At 35.1% G+C, this 20,718-nt stretch overlaps 1 protein-coding gene across 2 annotated transcripts in view; it reads right to left on the minus strand.

Annotated features, from left to right (window-relative positions):
• Window positions 1–8: 8 nt before the first annotated feature.
• Window positions 9–20,718, minus strand: part of ush2a (Usher syndrome 2A (autosomal recessive, mild)) — a 394,144-nt gene continuing 373,434 nt past the window's right edge. For both annotated transcript variants that reach the window (XM_009293147.5, XM_073928624.1), the window contains exons 66-73: window positions 19,607–19,845; window positions 17,152–17,369; window positions 15,090–15,266; window positions 14,892–14,975; window positions 12,781–13,016; window positions 9,341–9,406; window positions 5,715–5,918; window positions 9–3,838 (exon numbers count right to left, since the gene is read on the minus strand). In XM_009293147.5, coding sequence (XP_009291422.2) covers window positions 3,749–3,838; window positions 5,715–5,918; window positions 9,341–9,406; window positions 12,781–13,016; window positions 14,892–14,975; window positions 15,090–15,266; window positions 17,152–17,369; window positions 19,607–19,845 — 1,314 coding nt within the window. In that variant the 3' untranslated portion in view covers window positions 9–3,748. The remainder of the gene's footprint in view (window positions 3,839–5,714; window positions 5,919–9,340; window positions 9,407–12,780; window positions 13,017–14,891; window positions 14,976–15,089; window positions 15,267–17,151; window positions 17,370–19,606; window positions 19,846–20,718) is intronic.

Consider the following 20,718-nt stretch of genomic DNA (forward strand, 5'->3'; position numbering starts at 1 on the left):
TCTCAGACTCTCTTTTATGTTTTAATAAGTTTGAAAACATCAATATTACAAACACAGCTTTCTATAATTATCCATATATGAAAGTACTTTACAAGACAGCATAAACACCACACATACCTCTGCGTGATCTTAGCAAAAGCTGTTTTACAAAAAAAGTACAAATAAATTATTGTGACAATAAATAATACTGACAATCTTTTTCTTTTAAAAAAATCATGTAAAAAATATGCTTTTTATGATAGTGCTGATCACTAATATCTTTGTGTAATAATAACACCAAAAACAATGCATTTATCATTAAATATAATCACACAGTAACACTTTAAAATAATGGTCATATAGTTAAGGTTTTGTTAATGTATTTACTAAGATGAACAAACAATTGTTTATACTATTATTATATAATTTTTACAAATCTTTTTTAATGTTAATTTACATTCACCAAACTACACATCTACGATGCAAATCTCCTGTTCCACCACATCCCAAAGGTTCTTCATTGGATTTGGATCTGGTGACTGTGGAGGCCATTTGAGTACAATAAACTCATTGTCATGTTCAAGAAACCAGTCTGAGATAATTCACTATGACATGGCGCGTTATCCTATACTCGATTGGTACTAATGGGCCCAAAGTGTGGCAAGAAAATATCCCCCACACTGATCCAGTACCACCACCAGCCTGAACCTCTCATAAAAGGCAGGATGGATCCATGCTTTCATGTTGTTGCCAAATTTTGACCCTACCATTCAAATTTCGCAGCAAAAATAGAGACTCATCAGATCACAGAACGTTTTTCCAATCTTCTATTGTCCAATTTTAATGAGCCTGTGTGAATTGTAGCCTCAGTTTCCTGTTCGTAGCTGACAGGAGTAGCACCCGGTGTGGTCTTCAGCAGCTGTAGCCCATCCGCCTCCAACGTGTTGTTGACCTCTGGGATCAGGAAGGCATTTGGACTCACAGAACTATCGCTCACTGGATATTTTCTCTTATTCTGATCATTCTCTGTAAACTCTAGAGATGGTTGTGCGTGAAACTCCCAGTAGATCTGCAGTTTCTGAAATACTCAGACCAGCCTGTCTGGCACTGATAACCATGCCACGTTCAAAGTCACTTAAATCACCTTTCTTGCCCATTTTAATACTCAGTTTGAACTGCAGCACATCGTCTTGACCTTGTTTACATGCCCAAAGGCATTGAATTGCTGCCATGTGATTGGCTGATTCTAAATTTGTGTTAACGAGCAGTTAGACAGGTGTACCTAAAAAAGTGGCCGGTGATTGTAAGTTAAATAACATAGCTCATGTTAACTCGCTTTGCATTAACCAATGTTAACAAGCACAAACATTATTTCATGTTGAACTATGATTAATAAATGCTTTACATGTTTAGTTAATGTTAGTAAATACATTAAATAAAGGACCACTAATAGAAAGTGTTACCCTTCAAATATAACAGGTTTAAAACAACCTCTGACAATGAAAAGCACATCCACATGTGACACCGATGACAATTTTTGGAGTTTAACGTGAACATTTAAGACACTGGATCCATTGGCATCATCACGAATGCGTATCCGCTATTGCTCAGTCTAACAGGCACAACAACAACACAACATTATCATGAATACAGACAGCATATGGATGAGACTACCGGACTCACTGTCTTCCTCATTCATGTGTCTGTAGAGACCGAAGTGATGGACTTCCTCGCTATGTTGGCATGAATAATTTGTAGTTTCAGTTCATTAATACTTTATGATTGCGGTAATATTTCATAGCTACACAGCCAGGCATAAGACTCCATTTAGAGCTATAATAATACAGATCTATTTTCAGAACAGTTTGTTTCCTCTCTACAAAGATAATCTTTGTCTAATAATATGAAATCAAACTAAAGTATCTATTAAGAGTAAGCTAAACTAAACTACCAACCAGACTATTAACACCAGTGACCAGTGGCTCACTTACAAACCAAAGGGTGAACAACTTTATATTACTTATTTATATTACTTAAAAGTGTATAGCAGGGGTTCTCAGTCTCGGCCCTGAAAGGCTGGTGTCCTGCAAATTTTATTTCCAACCCTAATCAGACACACCTGGTTAAGCTAATCAATCTTTAACTAGGCTTTCTAGAAACATCCCTGCAGGTGTGTTGAGGCAAGTTGGAGCTTTAATCTGCAGGACACCGGACCTCCAGGACCTAGTTTGAGAGCCCTGGTGTATTGTATGGTGTTAATAATTAATTAGTAAATAATTCAAGTCAAATGTAGTGATTTTTACCAGTTCAATAATTATCATTATATTATTATCATCATCATCATTGTATTATTATACTTTTTAAATGAATAAATATACATAAAATGTTATTGATTAATGAATGCAAAAAAGATTAATAATTGTAGCTTTGACATTTTAATAACTTTGTGTTCCATAAAAATGGTCTTAAAGGGGTCATTTTATGCATTTTTCTCAGAATGTGTATGAAATTCTAGCTCAAAAATCCCAACAGATCATTTACTATGCCATGCAAAGCATAAAAAACATACATTTTTACGTGTCACTTTAAATGCAAATGAGCTGCTGTACTCCACCTTTTTCCAAATGAAGGCTGGGCATTTACAGCTCATGCCTCGGTTACTCTGGCACCAATACACAAAACTTCTACATTTTAAAGTATTGTCAGCTTAAACTCCAATACGTCTTTCTGAGTGCACCGATTACACAAAACAGGCACAGAAAGCCAGCTGTCACCACATTGTGCAAGTATTAAAGTGTTATTAAAAGTTCTCTCCACTTATATCTGTCAAATATACACACAAGATTATGGCAAAAGCACTCAAAAATACCTTTATGTAATATTGGTTTGTCTGTGAATGTAAACCATTCAAATTGCTTGTGTATTAGTATATTAAACTGCATTGACAATACCAGCAACAACAGGTTATTCATGTAAATTAACCAGGCCTAGTCCACTTGGTAATGCCTTGGGTGGAAATTATATAAACTTGGAACAACAACAAAAAACTTCAAGCTCAATCAGCAAAATTACAAGATAAAGTATGCAGAAAATGTAAGAAGCATAAAAGGACCCCTTTAAGAGTTTTGGGCTAAATTATGCCAGACTTGTAAAAACATTAAATAAAATTCAAAGCAAAGACAGAAGCTTTTTCAAATCTCTGATTATTTACCAATCACTTTTTGCACCTACAACAATGCTTATATATTATGAAAAATGCTTAAGAATAATTGTTTGGATGTAAAATAATAGTTGAACTTGGTGAGTGCAAGTCTAAATGGGTATAATACGAGGAAATCAAGGTTTGTAAGAATTTAGGCAAGTACAGAGAATGATAAACATAATATTCATTAAGATTTATCCTATTGAAAGCAGGCTGTAACACAAATAAGTAATTTTAGGATTCAAATGGAAGCAGTTAGTTGATGTCAGAGGTAGTCAGTATTTACACATAAGCTAATAAATTATCGCCCCATCTCTGACTAATAATAATAAAAAAATAAAGAAAAATCCAGCATTATGAAAAATATGGATAATCTCATGTTACATACAACATTCTTTAAAACAAATAAAGGTGAATTCCTAACATATTATTTTATACTTATGTATATTTATAAAGGTTAGTGCCTTATTGTATTGTTATAAATGTGATATTGACTGAGCTACGGAATGTGCTCAAGGGAAAAAAAAACATGGGTGTTCTTCACACTTGTGGGTGTGTGTGAAAACTTCACAAGTGAGTGTCTGTAAACATGGTTTGCTCTTTCTTAACTGAGCTGTAGCTTTTAATGGTCTCTCCAAAGTCCTCATCCCCCACATACTGCAAAAAAGAGAAGAGACAGCATCAGTTACGATGATAAGAAAGCACAGGTCAGAAATGTTTACATTAACATAAATGTACATGTTTGTGGACTTAATGATACATTCACACTTGTCTGGAATACTTGATTGGTCATATGTGGCTTTCTGCTGTCATATGTACAGAATACATTAAATATGTTTGTTAAATTCAAACAAAATTATATAATTATCAACTTACTCAACTGTTTAAAAGTAAAAACTTAGTTTAAGAGTAAAAACTAATATTGTGAAAAATCTTTCACTTAAAAAAACAATGTATTTCTGTAGTGGTTAAGATTGTATTTCAGCATCATTATTAGTCTTTAATGTCAGATGGTGCCAAGTTGTGCAACTATTTTCAATTCAAGTCATAATAGTCAATAGTCACACTTGTAAAAATTGTGTGGTTTGTTGTGAGTAAGAAGTGGTAGAAAATTAGTCAGAATTCCAAGATATAATAATTAATAGTTGCAAGGAAAAATACAATTGCTAGAATAACACAATTGCAAATTTAAATTTAAAAAGGCTGAATAATTAATAGAATTAATCTTAATTGCCCAAATACATATCCAAAATTGCAAAATTGTCAGAAATGATAGAAATATAGTAATAGTGGTGAGATTTAAACTTACAATTGCAAGAAAATACATAACATTCTATAGAAAAATCCACAGCACATGGTTCCCTACTTGTGACAAAAAATTATTATTAAAAATATATTTTTATGTATTATACACTGTTTCTTTACAATGGGTTGAAGTTTTTTTTTAAAAACTGTTAAAATAAAAAAAGAAAACCACTATTTGTTTTACTTTAATTCCATTCAGGAGCCATGTGCACCCACTGACAGGTAAAATCTGCTGCTTACATTTTGTACAGTATTGCCAAAGCATCTTAGATATGTATAAAGTATTTAATAAATCAACATCATCAAATAAAAATAGATAAATAAAAATAATATACATACATATCCATCCATTTATCCATCCATCCATCCATCCATCCATCCATCCATCCATCCATCCATCTCTGTCTGTCTTTCTGTCTGTCTGTCTGTCTGTCTGTCTGTCTATCTGTCTATTTATATATAGCAACTGAGATATAAACGACATGAGCATAATAATGACATAAGTATAAAAAGTATTATAATTACAATAATAAAAAGTGTAGATTGGTTAAATAAGGCTTAATTAGTAATTAGAGTTAATTAAGCATTTATAACAGTGTACATATATTTTGCAGCTAGTTTAAATGTAATTTTGTCCTCTCTGAGTAAATAGAAAAGTTGTTTAGATCAAGTAATTTATCATATAATGGTTTTTTTTGGTCTTCCGAATCCCGGACATTTGAGGAGATTTACAAATCCCGGAAAGACACATTTTTAAGTCCCAAAAAGGCGCGCCTTTGTGGGTCCCTGCAGAGCATGTGAGATTAACAGTTCTTGGGCACAGACAATGAAATGTAGGAAACGTGTAGGGCAAGAGGAAATTTTCCACTGGTTAATCGATCACAGATAGGAGAAATTCTGCCATTTTCTTGCAATCATGACTTTTTTTATCCTGCAATTTTGACTAAAACACGTCAGAAAAAAAAATAACCTACAAAATTTAATTTAGTGTCAGAAATATGTTTACAGTTTTTGTTTCTTAACTGTAATCCCAAGTCAACAACAATATATCAATTAATTTATTTACTATTAATGCAGCCTAGTTTACAGTCAGTTGTTGGCAATACAAAAAATATTAATAATTTGTGTTAAATTGTGTTGTTTAAAGGGTGATTCGTTTTTTATATTTTGCTGAAATTATCACTGCTATAATATCCCTTATGACAGAAATTTCACAGGTTTATCTCACCATTCCGCTGTCAGTGGCATGCAGGTCTGCGTCCCATGATTTCTTATCTTGAGTGTCGATCAGCTGGCTGACACTACGATGCAGGGAATTCTGGGAGTAGGCATGGCTCAGCTGGCTTTGACTGGGCACACGCAGCACAGACATGCTGGCCTGATAGCTGTGGTTACTGGTGCACGTGCCTCCGATCTTAGTATCAGTCAAACCCTGATCAACCAAACACACAGCAGATTAATATATACAGTAGCACAAACAATCACTGCACACTCAGTCACATGCAGTAGTCAAAGAAGAACAGATAACCAAAACATGTATACATTTTGCAGGCATGCAATACCAGTTGATGGTGAAACAAAACCCAAAACATAATGGAAAGTGAGTAAAATCTCCATTATGAAATACACATTTTTTATTTTTTCATTTAAGTTTAAGAGAAAGAGTGACTGTCAATGCAAAAAGAGAGTAAATGCCACAAAAGGCATTCATGTGTAAAGCTATTTGGTTAACACTTTACAATAAGGTTCTATTTGGTGACATTAGATAATGCTTTAACTAACTTTACAAAAAGACTACTATATGCATTTAGTTAAAGGGTAAGTTCACCTAGATTTTTAAATTCTGTTATTATTTACATACCCAGATAACCCCTATTTTGACTGTTTTTGGTTCATTTTCTAGACGTTAAGTTAGTGTTCTTTACAGCGGACATCAGACCTGGGATCTGTGCAGGTTTAGGTCTATATTTTACATGGTCTGATGGCTCCAGGTTGGGATCAAATTATTATATACTGTAATATATCAGGTCTGTATTTAATTCCCAAGTTAATCAGGCTTGTAGAATGCCCAATCTGCCATGATCAGTCTGTGTCACTTTGATGGTATGTTAAATAAGAAAATAAGGGCGTACTCATACCGTACAGTTGCCTTGAACCGGGCCAAAGCACGCTTGTCCCCCCTCCCGTCTCCCCCGACACCCCGCACTCATTACATTTGGGCCTGGGCATGCTTACATCATCGATGATGCACTGTCCAGTAAGCGCTCTCGTTCAGAACCTGGATATTTCTTTAGTTACATTGTTTAAATTGTTTGATATGCAGTGACACGCAGTCAAATATTTCGCTGAACAGATAAGCCACTTTTAATGCTCATAAACAATCATAAAGTCCTCCTGCTGCAGAAATTAGGAGGTTTGTTGAAGGTGCGCAGCTGTCGTGCAGTGAGGGGTTTGCATCTTTAATAAACTATGACAGTTTGTGTTCATTAAACAGTACGAATGATTAATTAATTTATATGAAACAGTCCCGTAAAAGTCACGTCTCGCTTTCAGTTTCGGGCTTAGGCGCATTTTGCACGCACACACAAGCGTACCGCGCAAAAGCACAAGTAAACCGCGCTCAGGCCCAACTCACAGGTCTCAGCAGAGTGTTTTCACACCTCTAGTTTGAAAAAATCCAGCAAAGTGTAGTTCAGCTTTGTTTGGGTGGAAGTGTCTAGTGGCGAAAGAGGGAAGGGTTTGGATAAAAAAGGGGAGTTTTAGTACATGCACACGCTCATTTTTAAAGTGGCAACACAGACGGTGAGAAGATAGACAGTGACTATGTTTACATGGACATTAGTAATTGAATTATTTACTATAATCTGAATAAGACAATTATTAAAGTGTTCACATGAGTTGCTTTTAAAATGTTCCTTTCATGATCCCGTTTTACATGTTATAGCACATATTACGATTAACGTCATCGCGTCACAGCACTATCCACATTTCCTCCGGAGTTTAATGTGATTTTAGGTGTTTCATTTTTAATTTGTTGACTTTAACTGCAGTTTGGCACTTTTACTTTAATTCAGAAACATTTCATGCATGCCTCCTGTGACAAACAAGATATTGGATGCAAGGAACTGCAGGAAGAGTGTTGTTTTAATGGAATTTTTGATACCGCACACGAAACCCTCAGCATTTCTCTGTAGATGCATAGACTTGATAGGTACAGATAATATAGTCAAACAGCTATCCTGTCACAAAGTGTGTCGGAAATTCTACACGATGGTAATCATCTCCAAACATTTCTTCTTCTTCCATTTGTTTTAATTTACAGTTGGCAACACACTGTGGCGTCTCTCTGCTGTCTGAACCCTGTAACAGGTAAAAACATCTTTGAAGCTATTATGCATATTATTGAAGTTGCACCTCATTTACAATAGAGTGTGCTGATTGGTTCGTACCAAGTCTTTCTCATGAATTAATGATGAAAACTCAAAGATGTCACTTTGTACTGGCCGGTACAGACAGCTAATCTCCACGCTGGAATTTACACAAGGATCTTATAGTTGTGACGTAGCTTCAAAATTTCTTTTCATACCGGAGGAACGAATTTGCACAACACGCACAGTTAACCTCAACCACAAGAAGCAGAGCTTGCGTTTCATTTTCAACAGTTGTCAGATAATGAAACTTGAATATAATACTAAGGTGTCAGTCATTGCCTTGGTAATGTATGTGTAATTTAGACAGTGTCATGGATGATTATCCGTGATTTAAGTTTTTGGCACTCCGTTTTTGACCGACTGACTGCTCTCTTTTCCTATAGCTAGAAAACCTGGTAGTCAGGCAACAGAGTAGTGATGTCATATGCACATGTGCTCTACCACTATCACAAGGAAGGCTTCTAAGAGTAACAGGTCAGGGTCCGAGTCCAGGTCGGGGTCGGGGTCCGAGCAAACCACATATATGAGTCTTTTGGCGGTCAGGTCCAAATTTTGGACCTGTTAAGGACTCTTGACCCTTGTTGTCTATAGAGATTAAGAGACTAATTTCAACACACTGCATTTCATCTAAAATATTTCATTTGTGTTCTGATGATAAGCAAAGATTTCAGGGCATTGGAACAACATGAACGTGAGTAATTAATAACAGAGTTTACATTTTTGGTTGATCAAATAATTTCAGGTAACTTAGGGGTAAATCAACATTTAAAAAGCGTTTTTCATTAGAAACTGAAGTTATCTAGGGCAGTTAATGTAAACAAATGGAACCTTATTGTATTGTCGAAAATATTTGTACTTTAAAAAATAGTAATCAAATTTTATATCAGTTGGCCTCCACTACTATGTACAACTAACATTAAAAATTGTTTTTTACAATTACAGAACAAACCACTGTTGTCCAATAACTTCACAGTTAACCTAATTAAAATATAGTTAAATAGCATTTTAAGTTGAATAATGGTATCTAGCAAAACAACTAGAAAAACTATTATGTTTACAATGCATTTGAGAAAAAGTCATCTGTATGTTAAACAGCAGTAGGGAAATATCAAGAAGAATTTCAATTTCAAAGAAGGGCTAATAATTTTGCCTTCAATTGTAAATAATTAGTATACTACATCAAATGTTTCAGTACCCAGCAGTTAAGGCCACCTAATATAATGTGTATACTAGAAATAGCAATAGTGAATGTTGCCTTGGCAAGTATCACTATATGAGGACAAATCAAGCCAATCCAGCAGGCCATGCTGATGATCTGTACCTCAGTGCGCATGGCAAAGCGCTTTAGAGTTATACTGCAGGAGGAGTCCGCTATATTGTCAAACTGGAAAGAGCAGAAAAAGAAAGAGAGAGGCAGGCTTACCATGGGTGTATCAGGCTGAAGTAGAGCAGTAGAAGCATGGTTAGAGCAGAGCTCAGAGGAGGCTCTCTGGAGCAGGACAGAGACGGTTAAAACACACACAGCAGATATAAAGAGAAATGACACACTATACAGGTGAGGAGTGTTTTCTCTGAAAACTGATTATGGGTTTAAACTAGTGCTGTCAAACGATTAATCGCAAATTCATTCATTCCTTTTCCCTTATTTAACAAGGGTCGCCACAGCGGAATATGTTTTATGAAGCATATGTTTTATGCAGCAGATGCCCTTCCAGAGGCTACCAAGTACTGGGAAACTCCCATATACTCCCTCATTTGCATACACCCTCATACACTAAGGTGGATTTTTGTTTTTACCCAATTCGCCTATAGAGCATGTCACAAATTATCACATCTAAATAAAAAGTTTGTATTTACATCATGTACAGTTTGTGTACTCACAGTGTATATATAAATAAAACATACACAACTAAAATATTTGTTATAGATATTTAATTTATTAATACAAATAAACATTTTTTCAAATATATACATGTATGCGTATATATAAATATAATAAGTATTCACAGTGCACTATTTACAGTACAATACATACACAGTTGAAATCAGAATTACTGAACCCCTTTGAATTTCTTTTTCTTTTTTAAATATTTCCTAAACGATGTTCAACAGATCAAGGAAATTTTCACAGTATATCTAATAATCTTTTTTCTTTTGAAGAAAGTCTTATCTGTTTTATTTCTGCTAGAATAAAAGCAGTTTTAAATTTTTAAAAACTATTTTAAGGTCAAAATTATTAGCCTCTTTAAGCTATTTTTTTCAATAGTCTACAGAACAAACCATACAAAAATTTGCCTAATCACTCTAATCTGCCTAGTTAACCTAGTTAAAGCCTTTAAATGTCACTTTAAGCTGTATAGAAGTGTCTTGAAAAATATCTAGTCAAATATTATTTACTGTCATCATGGCAAAGATAAAATAAATCAGTTATTAGAAATGAGTTATTCAAACTATTAATTTATGTTTAGAAATGTGTTGAAAAAAAATATTCTCTCCGTAAAAAATAAACAGGGGGGCTAATAATTCTGACTGTATATAGTAGCGTTGGATCGTTATTAAACAATTTGTTCATTTTGAACGAATCTTGTATGACTCGAGAACGATGAGTCCTCTCAAGGAGTGATTCATTCATTTGTGCAGGTGGAGTGGATAGAAGATTAGTTCCTTTTTGAGTCTTCTACCAGGTTTGAGTCATTCATTCATCATGTAAAAGACGGACGCCAATCTAAGCAGTCAGAGCGGGAAAAAGATTTGATCTGTTCATTTCTAAAGTCTTCGGTTTGAGTCATCTCTCTAACGTGATGAGCAAACAACTCAAAACCAGAAAACTCAAAAGGTGAACCAATCATGGCTCCTTTCGGCTCAGCCTATGTGCATTGTTTAAGCTTATATAGGACTGTCATTGTGATGTGAAAAAAACACTTAAATTTGAAGACGTGCCAGAAGAGGTGGCATAGTCATGTCCAAAAGACCAGGTAAAAAAATAATTTTTAAATTTTCTTTCTTATGCCATTCTAGTTATGACTTGATTGTAGTGTGATCAATATTTGGGCTTGTTGTAGATGAGTTTGGAAGGAACTCGAAACATTTTTTATTTTTTTTTTATATTTTATTTTTGGCCTTTTTACCTTTTATTAGATAGAACTGTTTTTAGACAGGAAGCGAAGTGGGAGAAAGAGAGGGGGGAAGGTTAGGGAAATGTCCTAGAATCGGGATTCAAACACGGGACGCCCTGACATGCTACTACACCATATGCAGAAGCGCTAAGGGTATTGCGCTGACAGAACTTGTAACATTTTAATAATATTTTGGCAAATAGAACTAAATAAATGAAATGAACGAGACTTAAAGGTCAGAGTCAGTAAAATGATCCAAACTTCCCATCACTAATACATAGCAATGTTTCTTTTGACAGCACTAGTTTAAACGAAACTGACAGACAGAAAGACCGACAAACAAACAGGGATACAGATTGATGTAGTTGTTACTTTTTTAATCAAACAATTCAGACTTTTTCAGTCATAACTGTGAGATATAAACCTGGAAAAAGTCAGTGCTCTGAGTTTATATCACACAACGGTTACTTTTTGCAGTTTAGACCCTTTTTCTCCTTTTTTTAACGTACACACCAACAATAGAGAGTTTATAACTTCAACTTGAAAGACAGAAACACAATTTTGAATGGAAATCTAAAAAGTGCATGAATAACTGCAATGAAAAAGTCAGAATTGTGAGAAATTATAAAGTCACAATTACAAGAAACAGTCATAATTCTGAAAAATCAAGTATGTGGAAATAATACGTGAAACCGACATGATTTTACAATCACATTTCACGCTTGGTTTAGCTTCCAGGCATAGGTAAGTTGATATTCGCACACCCGCCTCATGCTTGTGCAAAACATATATTTCTGTCTTGAGCATTCAAATAAGTCAAACAAAAATTCATGGACAAGTCAAGTGACATGCTTTGCATTCAGAGATACAATGTGCAACATTTACTGTGGACGTATCATGATATTTCATGATTTCATGATAAAAGTCTCTTATGCTTAAAAAGACTGCATTAAATATGACAGTCAAAACATAATAAATTTGAGAATATTTTTAGATAGCAAACTAATGATTTTAATGCATTAAAATGTTATTTATTCCTGTGATAAATAAGTAGAACTTTCAGAAGCCATTCATTTTCAGTCACATAATCCTTTGGAAATCACTGAAATATTTCTAATAAACATTAATATAAATATTTAATCATTTCTATAAACATTATTTTTAAATTGATACTGAAAAACAACATGCTTTTGTTTGGAAACCATGATGCAGTTAGTTTTGTATAGTGGATTGCTGATTTCAGCACTTATTTAAAATAAAAATGTATTTACCGTTACAAATATCTTGTCACTTATCCACATCTTTTATCTTGCTTATGTCAATTTCATTTTGATCAATTTAATACATCCTCACTGAAAAAAGTGTTCTATTCCTTTTAAAGACCCCAAAGACCCTAGACCAGTGGTGTCCAAACTTGGTCCTGGAGGGTTTAGCTCCAACCCTAATCACACACACCTGAACCAGCTAATCAAGCTCTTACTAGGTACACTAGGAACTTCCTGGCAGGTGTGTTGAAGCAAGTTGGAGCTAAACTGTGCAGGACACCAGCCCTCCAGGACCGAGTTTGGACACCCCTGCTCTAGACCCTTTATCATAGAGTGAAGAGAAGTGTTAGCACTCCCTCTTCTGGACATCTGAAGGAATTACACATTGGAATTTACACATCTGTGCATAAATACACATATTTTTTTTTTGCATTCCATTTTTGTAACATGCAGATTTGTGAAATGTTTTCTGAGTCTCTCACCAGATAGGAGTCTTTGGGTGGATATTTGGTGCTCCTCCTCTGCAGGGGCATTATTGGAGGTCTCTCCCTGATGAAGGGAGGTTTGCTTAGGGCTCGTTTCAGCACCAAACCCATCAACAGAGCCAGAAGCAGCAGCCCTACCAGCGCCATCAGAATGATGAACCACAGCTCCGTGTAGAACTTGTACTCAGAGCCATATAGCCCAGTTTTACCTCCCGAACTGGACTCCACAGCATCTGCCAATCAATTAATTAATCAATCAATCAATCAATCAATCAATCAATCAATCAATCAATCAATCAATCAATCAATCAATCAATAAATCGGGATAATTATCAATACAAAACATTACATTATTATAATTGGAAGTTATAGGTTTTATTCTTAATATAAATTATAAATAATTTGGGAATAAGGGGAAAGTGACAAACTGCAAGCTTTGGAAGTTTATATCAGGTTTATATCTTCTACATTCAAATTCTGTCACTGTTTTAGAGCACATTAGCTATTAGATATCCTTAAAACTAACATAGTGATTTTTACTGAACATTACAAATGACATTTTACTCTCCATGGATTCTGGGTCATCTGCTATTTGGATACTTTTAGACCTAAGCGCTGCTTTAGATATGGATTAGGGGTGTCCAAACTCAGTCCTGGAGGGCCGGTGTCCTGCAGATTTTAGCACCAACTTGTCTCAACACACATGCAAGGATGTTTATAGAAAGCCTAGTAAGAGCTTGATTAGCTAGCCCTAATTGTGGTTGGAACTAAACTTTGCAGGACATCGGCCCTCCAGGACCGAGTTTGGGCATGCCTGCCATAGATCATGACATTTTATTGAAACAAACTGACTGTGTTGTTGGGGTTCAGGGCCTTGTCTTACATTGGTTCTCCTCATATCTAAATGGGAGATCTTTTTCTGTAAATATTGGATCTTTTACTTTACCACCTAAACCCATTCATTGTGTTTTTTTACAAGGATCTATTTATATACTTCCTATAAGCTCAATATTCCACAAACATAGCATAAACTATCACTGCTATTCAATTCATGTTTATTGATATAGTGCTTTTACAATGTAAATTGTGTCAAAGCTGTATAATAGTATTACATTTATACGCATATTTTTTCATTTTCTTATATTTTTATCCAAGTTTTATTTTTTTTGTAAAATATTTTATTTTTTTGTAAAGCACTTTGAATCAGCTACGGTATTGTAAAACTGTGCTCTATAAATGAAGTTTGTCTTGCCTTTAAAAATTTTAATAATGTTGTATCTGTTAAAGTGCACCATGAACTAACAAATCAAAATATTGTTTATATTAGCTTTATATTCTATACTTTTTTAATTCTTTGTTTATCAAGTCAAGTCAAATCAACTTTACTGTCATTTACCTACATATATGCACATATAGTGGAATGAAATGATGTGTCTCACAGGACCATGCTGCTACATAAACAAACCATGATAAATTTGAGCACAACACACAACGTTGAAGCTATTTTAAACCTATTCATAACTAACAAACCCGAGCGGTATCTACCTATATTAAAAATACATATAAATACTTAACTGTCCCCTAACCTAACACAGGCAATACAGGTACTTTAAAATAAGATATTGTGTGAAAGATTTTAGGCTTTTGATAATAAACTAGTAAATGAACATGATTTTAGTTTGTTTAACTAGTGTCAAAATTAACATGAACAAATACAACCTTTGTTTACAATTACAGCCAATTCTAAATTCTGTAATAATTTATAATGTATAATTATTTTGGTGGTTTAATGCCAAAAGCATTTCACCAACTATATTTATGGCCATTTGACTGTATAATAAGTAAAACAATAAGGGTGGTAAAATTCACAGTTTTCGCTCATCCAGTTTGACTGCAGCCATCTGCTACTGTATATAGCAATTCTGAAAAGAAGTTTAAACATCAATTTCCTTGTCAAAACCAAAAAGTGAACAGGCTTTTCAGTGATAACTCTGATAAAGTCTGCAACAGTGATACTGGCAGGGGAACAGCTCTACTCAGACAGTCAGGATGGAGACACTGCTTTGTTTCTCCAGTCACCTTCACTTGGCAGACCTGAAGAAACATACCTATACCAGTGGCCGTGTTGTATTTAATGACAGGAGAACTGGCGCTGCCACTGTCAGTGGTGCAGGTCACTTGGAACGCAAAGGCTGAAGAGAAAAGAGACCGGACAGATGATGAGAGACAAGGATACTGAAAGGGAACTAAAAAAGTCTGGCCTGTGAGTCAAATGGAGTCCTGCCGGAGGCACACAGTGTTCATACTTTTATCCGAGGTGCGTGGGATGTGTAGAAAACTGTGGAAGCCGCTGTAGACGCGCAGGCTGCTTTCGGTTAGACTGTATTCTGTCAGAGGCCCGTTCAGAGAGAAAGAGCCACTCCAGTCCACAAACACTGAGGTCAGGTTACTGTGCACCACAAATGCCTCCATATACTGAGGAGCTACAGGGAAACAGTGACAGAGGGGATTGATTTATGTGCCTTAACTATTTCTTATAAAGTCCCACTGAAATCATTTTTTTATGTTAGTCTTAAGGTTATCTAGTCAAAACTAAACGTATTCACACCAAATATGCAAAATAAAATACACAAATATATATGCAAAATGAAGTAAACAGATATATGCAATATAAGAAAAACCCAAATAATACACCTAAAGCTATGTAAGCCCATTTCTGCCAGGTAAAAAAAAAAATGCATTAAAAAGTCAAAATTCCACGATAAAAATTAAAATGTCCTACTAATTAATGTAGTCAAAATTACAACATAAAATGTAAAATTTTAAGATATTATAAGAAATTATAAGAAAAAAAGTTGAAACTTTGACTTAAAGGGGGGTGGTCCACTACGATATCATATTTAAAATTTTAGTTGATGTGTAATGTAGCTGTGTGAACATAAAAAGAGTTATCTTAGCAAAGCCTACAGCGAACAAAGTTTGGCGACTGCAAACAAAACACATACGGTCTAGTGAGATCACAAATGCTTCAGGTTACTTGCATTTACCACACACAAGCACCCTGCGAAGGGCCATGGCCAGCAGCGATGTAATGTTATAGCAGAGAAAGCTAAAACGCCGTCCAAACGCTGCTATTTCAACAGAGCTTGTTCTATTTCTGTATTTGAGCTTTCAAAGGACACAACACGAAGACAGAAGTGCTTATAGTTTTTAATTATGTTCCAGAGAATTATAAAAATATATATAGCGCCAACATTTGACAAAGGACAGCTTCCAGAATCTCACAGTTCAGTGGAGAGTTCAGTGCTGGATTTGGCAAAAAACTCTTCTAAGTAGGAGCATCTCCAACCATAACAGACAAAGCTGTGGATTGTGAATCGATCTATTACTTCCTAGTTTGTAGCATTAACGGTATGTTGTAGTGAGGACGTAAACAAGAATGTAAACAACAGGAAATGCTGTTTGGCACCGCAAACAATATAGCTACAAATGAATCAGACAGCCAACGCTGCTAAAAGCTGCGCTGACAGACTGTTTACACATAGCAAAAGTGGTCCTGGTGACGTGGAGCTGATCTGCGAATCACAGCACATTATGTTAGCTGATTAATTAGAAACTCTTGAGGGCGGGTCTTTCAGAGGAACTAGGAAATATGTGTCGTGTTCATTTCAGCTGAGTAGTTGTATATAATCAAAGATTTATGAAAAAATAAAGTGAATGTCTACAAATGAAGCATGAGCACACATTGCTTTGCATCTTATAAACACAACCAAGCCCTCAAAAATACACTGTGGATCACCCCTTTAAAGAGTTTCAATTACATGACTTATGACGTTAAAATGATGACTTGTAAAGTTGAAATTACTAGATAAGAAGTTGAAATTATGAAAAAAAAATACATGAATAGTATTTACATGACAGTAATAAAAGTCATATTTTTATCTCTTAAATACTGTACATAATTTACATTTTTAAAGTCATAATTATCTTGTTATTTAGACTTTTTAAACCATGACTTTGAATCATAAATTTAAATCATAATTTAGACTTGGTAAATCATCTTTTTGACTTGCTGGGTCATCAGAAACATGACTTGCTGGGTCATAATTAAGATTTTTAAGGCATGTTTTTTTTTTTTTTCTTACTGTTGCAAATGAGCTTCTATACAAACAGACATATTCATTGAAAATGTTTTTTACATTTTATTATGGATCAATGGTTTTAATGAAATTATTCAATTATTGGTCACTTATTCACAAAACAAAACATTTAAGAAATTACATCACAAATTGAAGAAAGTTGAAAGGTACTTCAGAATTTCTGAGGGCAATCAGAGTCTTACTGTCCTGAATAGGAATAAGTGCTTACGTTCTTTGAGTGTGGTGATGGAGACCCAGTCAGATGCAGTGCTGCCCATGTTATTGTATGAAACCACACACAGCTCATAGTTGGCATAGGGCAGCAGGCCACTGATGTTGAAACTTTGCCCCATCCCGAAGAACTTAACTTCCACAGGGCCGATGGCACAGGGTACAGGAACAGGCTGTGGGGGCTGAGGACAGGACAATCGCACCTGCAGCTCACAACTACAGGGATGGAAGTAAAAATTGTCAGACAAATATTTGTGCTATACTAGCTTAATACGCAGCTCTTTGAATGTTTGAGGTAATTTGGACACATTAAAGTGTTTAAATGTGATTTTTATTTTAAATGTATGCTATTCTTTTCTACTAAGAAGGACTTTTCATCTAAAAAATCTTTTAAAAACAGTTATTTTTGACTGTTTTGAGTATACGGATCTTTAATGTATTAAGGACAGATTCTGAGGATACAATAAGCAAATGAGAATGACTGCTGAAGGATTATGTGACGCTGAAAATTGCAGTAATAATGCTAAAACTGCTGTCTCAGGAATTCATTTTAAAATATATAATAAAATAGATACTTGCAATTTAGATTTGCATTAATATACAATAAAATACTTGCTTTTAAAACAAAAGTAAAACATTTCTGGATGGTAGTGTACATTACAAACTTTTGAAAACAAATATAATTTCAAAGACATGTTCAGTGTGTTTTTGTCTCTCATAGTAGCTTGTAACCATTGACATTTTATCATTAACTTTTATCATTAACCAAGAACCACTGTTTCAGCAAAAAAAACTTAAATGTTTTGTGATTCACATGAGTTTTAGGTCACAAGAAGCTTAAATTAAATATATATGTGTTATTTATTACTGAAATATGTGTATTTCTATGTGTATGTATATATTTACATTACTTTATAATGGTATTAACATTGTATCTTTATATTATTGTATAATAATACACAGTTGCATTTTTCTAAAAACTGGTGGCAGTTGAAAGAAAGTGTTGCCGCCACAACCACATTATGTCTTCAGTCAACAAAGAGGACAACACAGCTGAAGACAAATACTAGCTGTCTCATTTCAGAGGCTGCATCCTCCGGAGAATGCAGACTTCAAAGGTGAGTCCTGTAAAGTTCACACAGGCTGAACATGGGGTTTTGAAATGAGACAAACTAGCCTACCGAGGACGGATCTCGTGACCAGGCAACCGTAACAGCTGCTGTTAATAAGGGCTGATAAAATTTGTCATTCATTTTTTTGAAAGTGATTTTAAAACTTATTTTAAGCGTTCTAAAGGCAAAACAAGGTATACAGAAACTGGAAATATAGTTCCTTTGATCCATACATGTACACATAAAATAAACTGTCTACAAAATTGTTCTTTAGTAAGACATGTCATACTGTTTTTTGTTTTAACGTGTTTAGATATTCAAGTAAAAAAAAAAAAAAACTTAATTCATACATTTAAACCGGAGTTTTCTTTTGAAAACATCCTGCCATTATTAGCGCGCAATGAGTATTGGGACGCTAGAGGGCTTGAATGATCCAGCGGTTGTGTCCTTGATTACCTGGGAAACGAAGGAGCCTTCGAATTTTTTTCAAATGAGACAGCCTTCGACGCGTCGCGATGACACAGCGCATTTCAAATGCATCATTTAAAGGATGCAGTCTCTGAAATGAGACACAACTGTGTCTGTCTCATTTCAGAGACTGCATCCTCAGAAGGATGCAGACTTTAAAGGTGAGTCCTTCGAAGTCAATACAAGCTGAACTAAGCTATTTGACATGAGACGATCTAGCCTACAGAGGACAGATCTCTTCACCTAGCAACTGTAATGGCTGCCATTAATAAGCTTGGATTTTAAAACTTTTATTAAGTGATCTAAAGGCAAAAGAAGATTTACAAAATCTGGAAATATATTTCCTTTGATCCATACATGTACACATAAAAATGTAAACTGCCTTTGAAGTCACTTTTTAGTAAGACTGGTCATACTCTTTTTGTTTTTAACATGTGTTTAGACATCCAAGTAAAATAAACCTAATTCAAACATTTAATCCAGAGTTTTCTTTTAAAAATGTCCTGCCGTTATCAGTGCACAATGAATCTTGGGACGTTCAAGGCCACAAACGGTCTACCGGTTATGTCCTTCGTTACCAGGTAAACGGAGGATGCATTTTGAGGCTGCATTTGAAGGAGCCTTCTAATTTTTTAAAAAATTAGTCAGCCTTCGTCGTGTAGCAATGACGCTGCACCCTTCAAATGCATTCTTCAAATGCATCCAACTCCAAATGCAGAAGCAGATCAGACTTTGATTTGATCTTTTTTTGCAATAGATTAACAGCACGGATTAATTCTTTACCTCAGGAATAACAATGTGTGCAAGCAACAATGTGTGCAAGCAAAGTGTTATCGAACAGTTAAACCAAGTAACATAAATATTAATCTGCACCTCTCAATGATGCCATTGGGCTGAAGAGGCATGTCCCACTCCACCAGAGCTGAGCGGGAAGTGAGGGCGATGGGTCGTGGCGGGGGCTGCTGTGCCGGGGCAGAGGCCTGGGTGCGGAGTTCACTCAGGGGACCTCGACTGCAGCACAGGAAACAGGTGCAGACCTCTACGCCAACAGAATACACTGTGAAGGGCCTGAGACCATGGAGAGTCTGCTGGTGGGACGTCCCCTCAGACAGCTCCATGCACAGATAAAAGTTAGTACCACATCAATGCTCTGTTTACATACAACTGTGGCACTTTATACAGTGCCCTCCACTAATTGGTACCCTTAGTAAACATAAGCTAAAAAGGCTGCGGAAAAAATGTCTTAATTTTTTAACCTTTTAATATTTAGCTCAAGATATTACCAAAAAGTGAAGATGCTTATGAAAAGCTTTTTTTTTTGGTAAGAAGTAGAGTCTTTTTTCCTTTAAATACATTCAAACAATTAATGGTGATTTGGGGACATCTGATTGTAGTTTTGGGTTAGGGTTAACCCTAACTCCAACTCTAACACTACTAACTCCTAACAGGCATTTTTGGTGTTTTACTACTTTTTATAGCCACTTTTTTATGTCCACATTTCTTATTTAATTTTTGAGGAACTCAATAACTTGTAAGGCCTTTGCACATTGAAGTCCGAAATGTTTGTATGCGTTTTTTGTCCTAGTCATATGAGACAAATTTGTCACATAAACAAACCTTGCACACTGAGTTGGATGCGTATTAATTAATCCATTACAAAAAACGCAAAACGTTCCAGAGTCAGTTCAAGCAGTGATAATTTGTTCTTCTCTCTTCTCCTAAATAGAAAAAGAAAGAAGAATAGGCTGCATATTGTGTTCACCCAATACTGATAGAGAGGAAGGAAAGTTCCCCTCCTAATCAAAAAGCTGCGCTGGATTATGCCCAAATGCAAAGTTTATTTTAGGAAATCAGTGGAATTTTGATACATTGTTTGTGATTCTTCACACATTCCCGTGTGTAAACAAATCCTGAACAGAGACTGGCACCTATACCTATATACCTATGGACATTCTAATAGATGGGCACGTTGATGTGTTGAAGCA

This window comes from Danio rerio, chromosome 17 (assembly GCF_049306965.1).
Source record: "Danio rerio strain Tuebingen ecotype United States chromosome 17, GRCz12tu, whole genome shotgun sequence".
Lineage (NCBI taxonomy): Eukaryota > Metazoa > Chordata > Actinopteri > Cypriniformes > Danionidae > Danio > Danio rerio.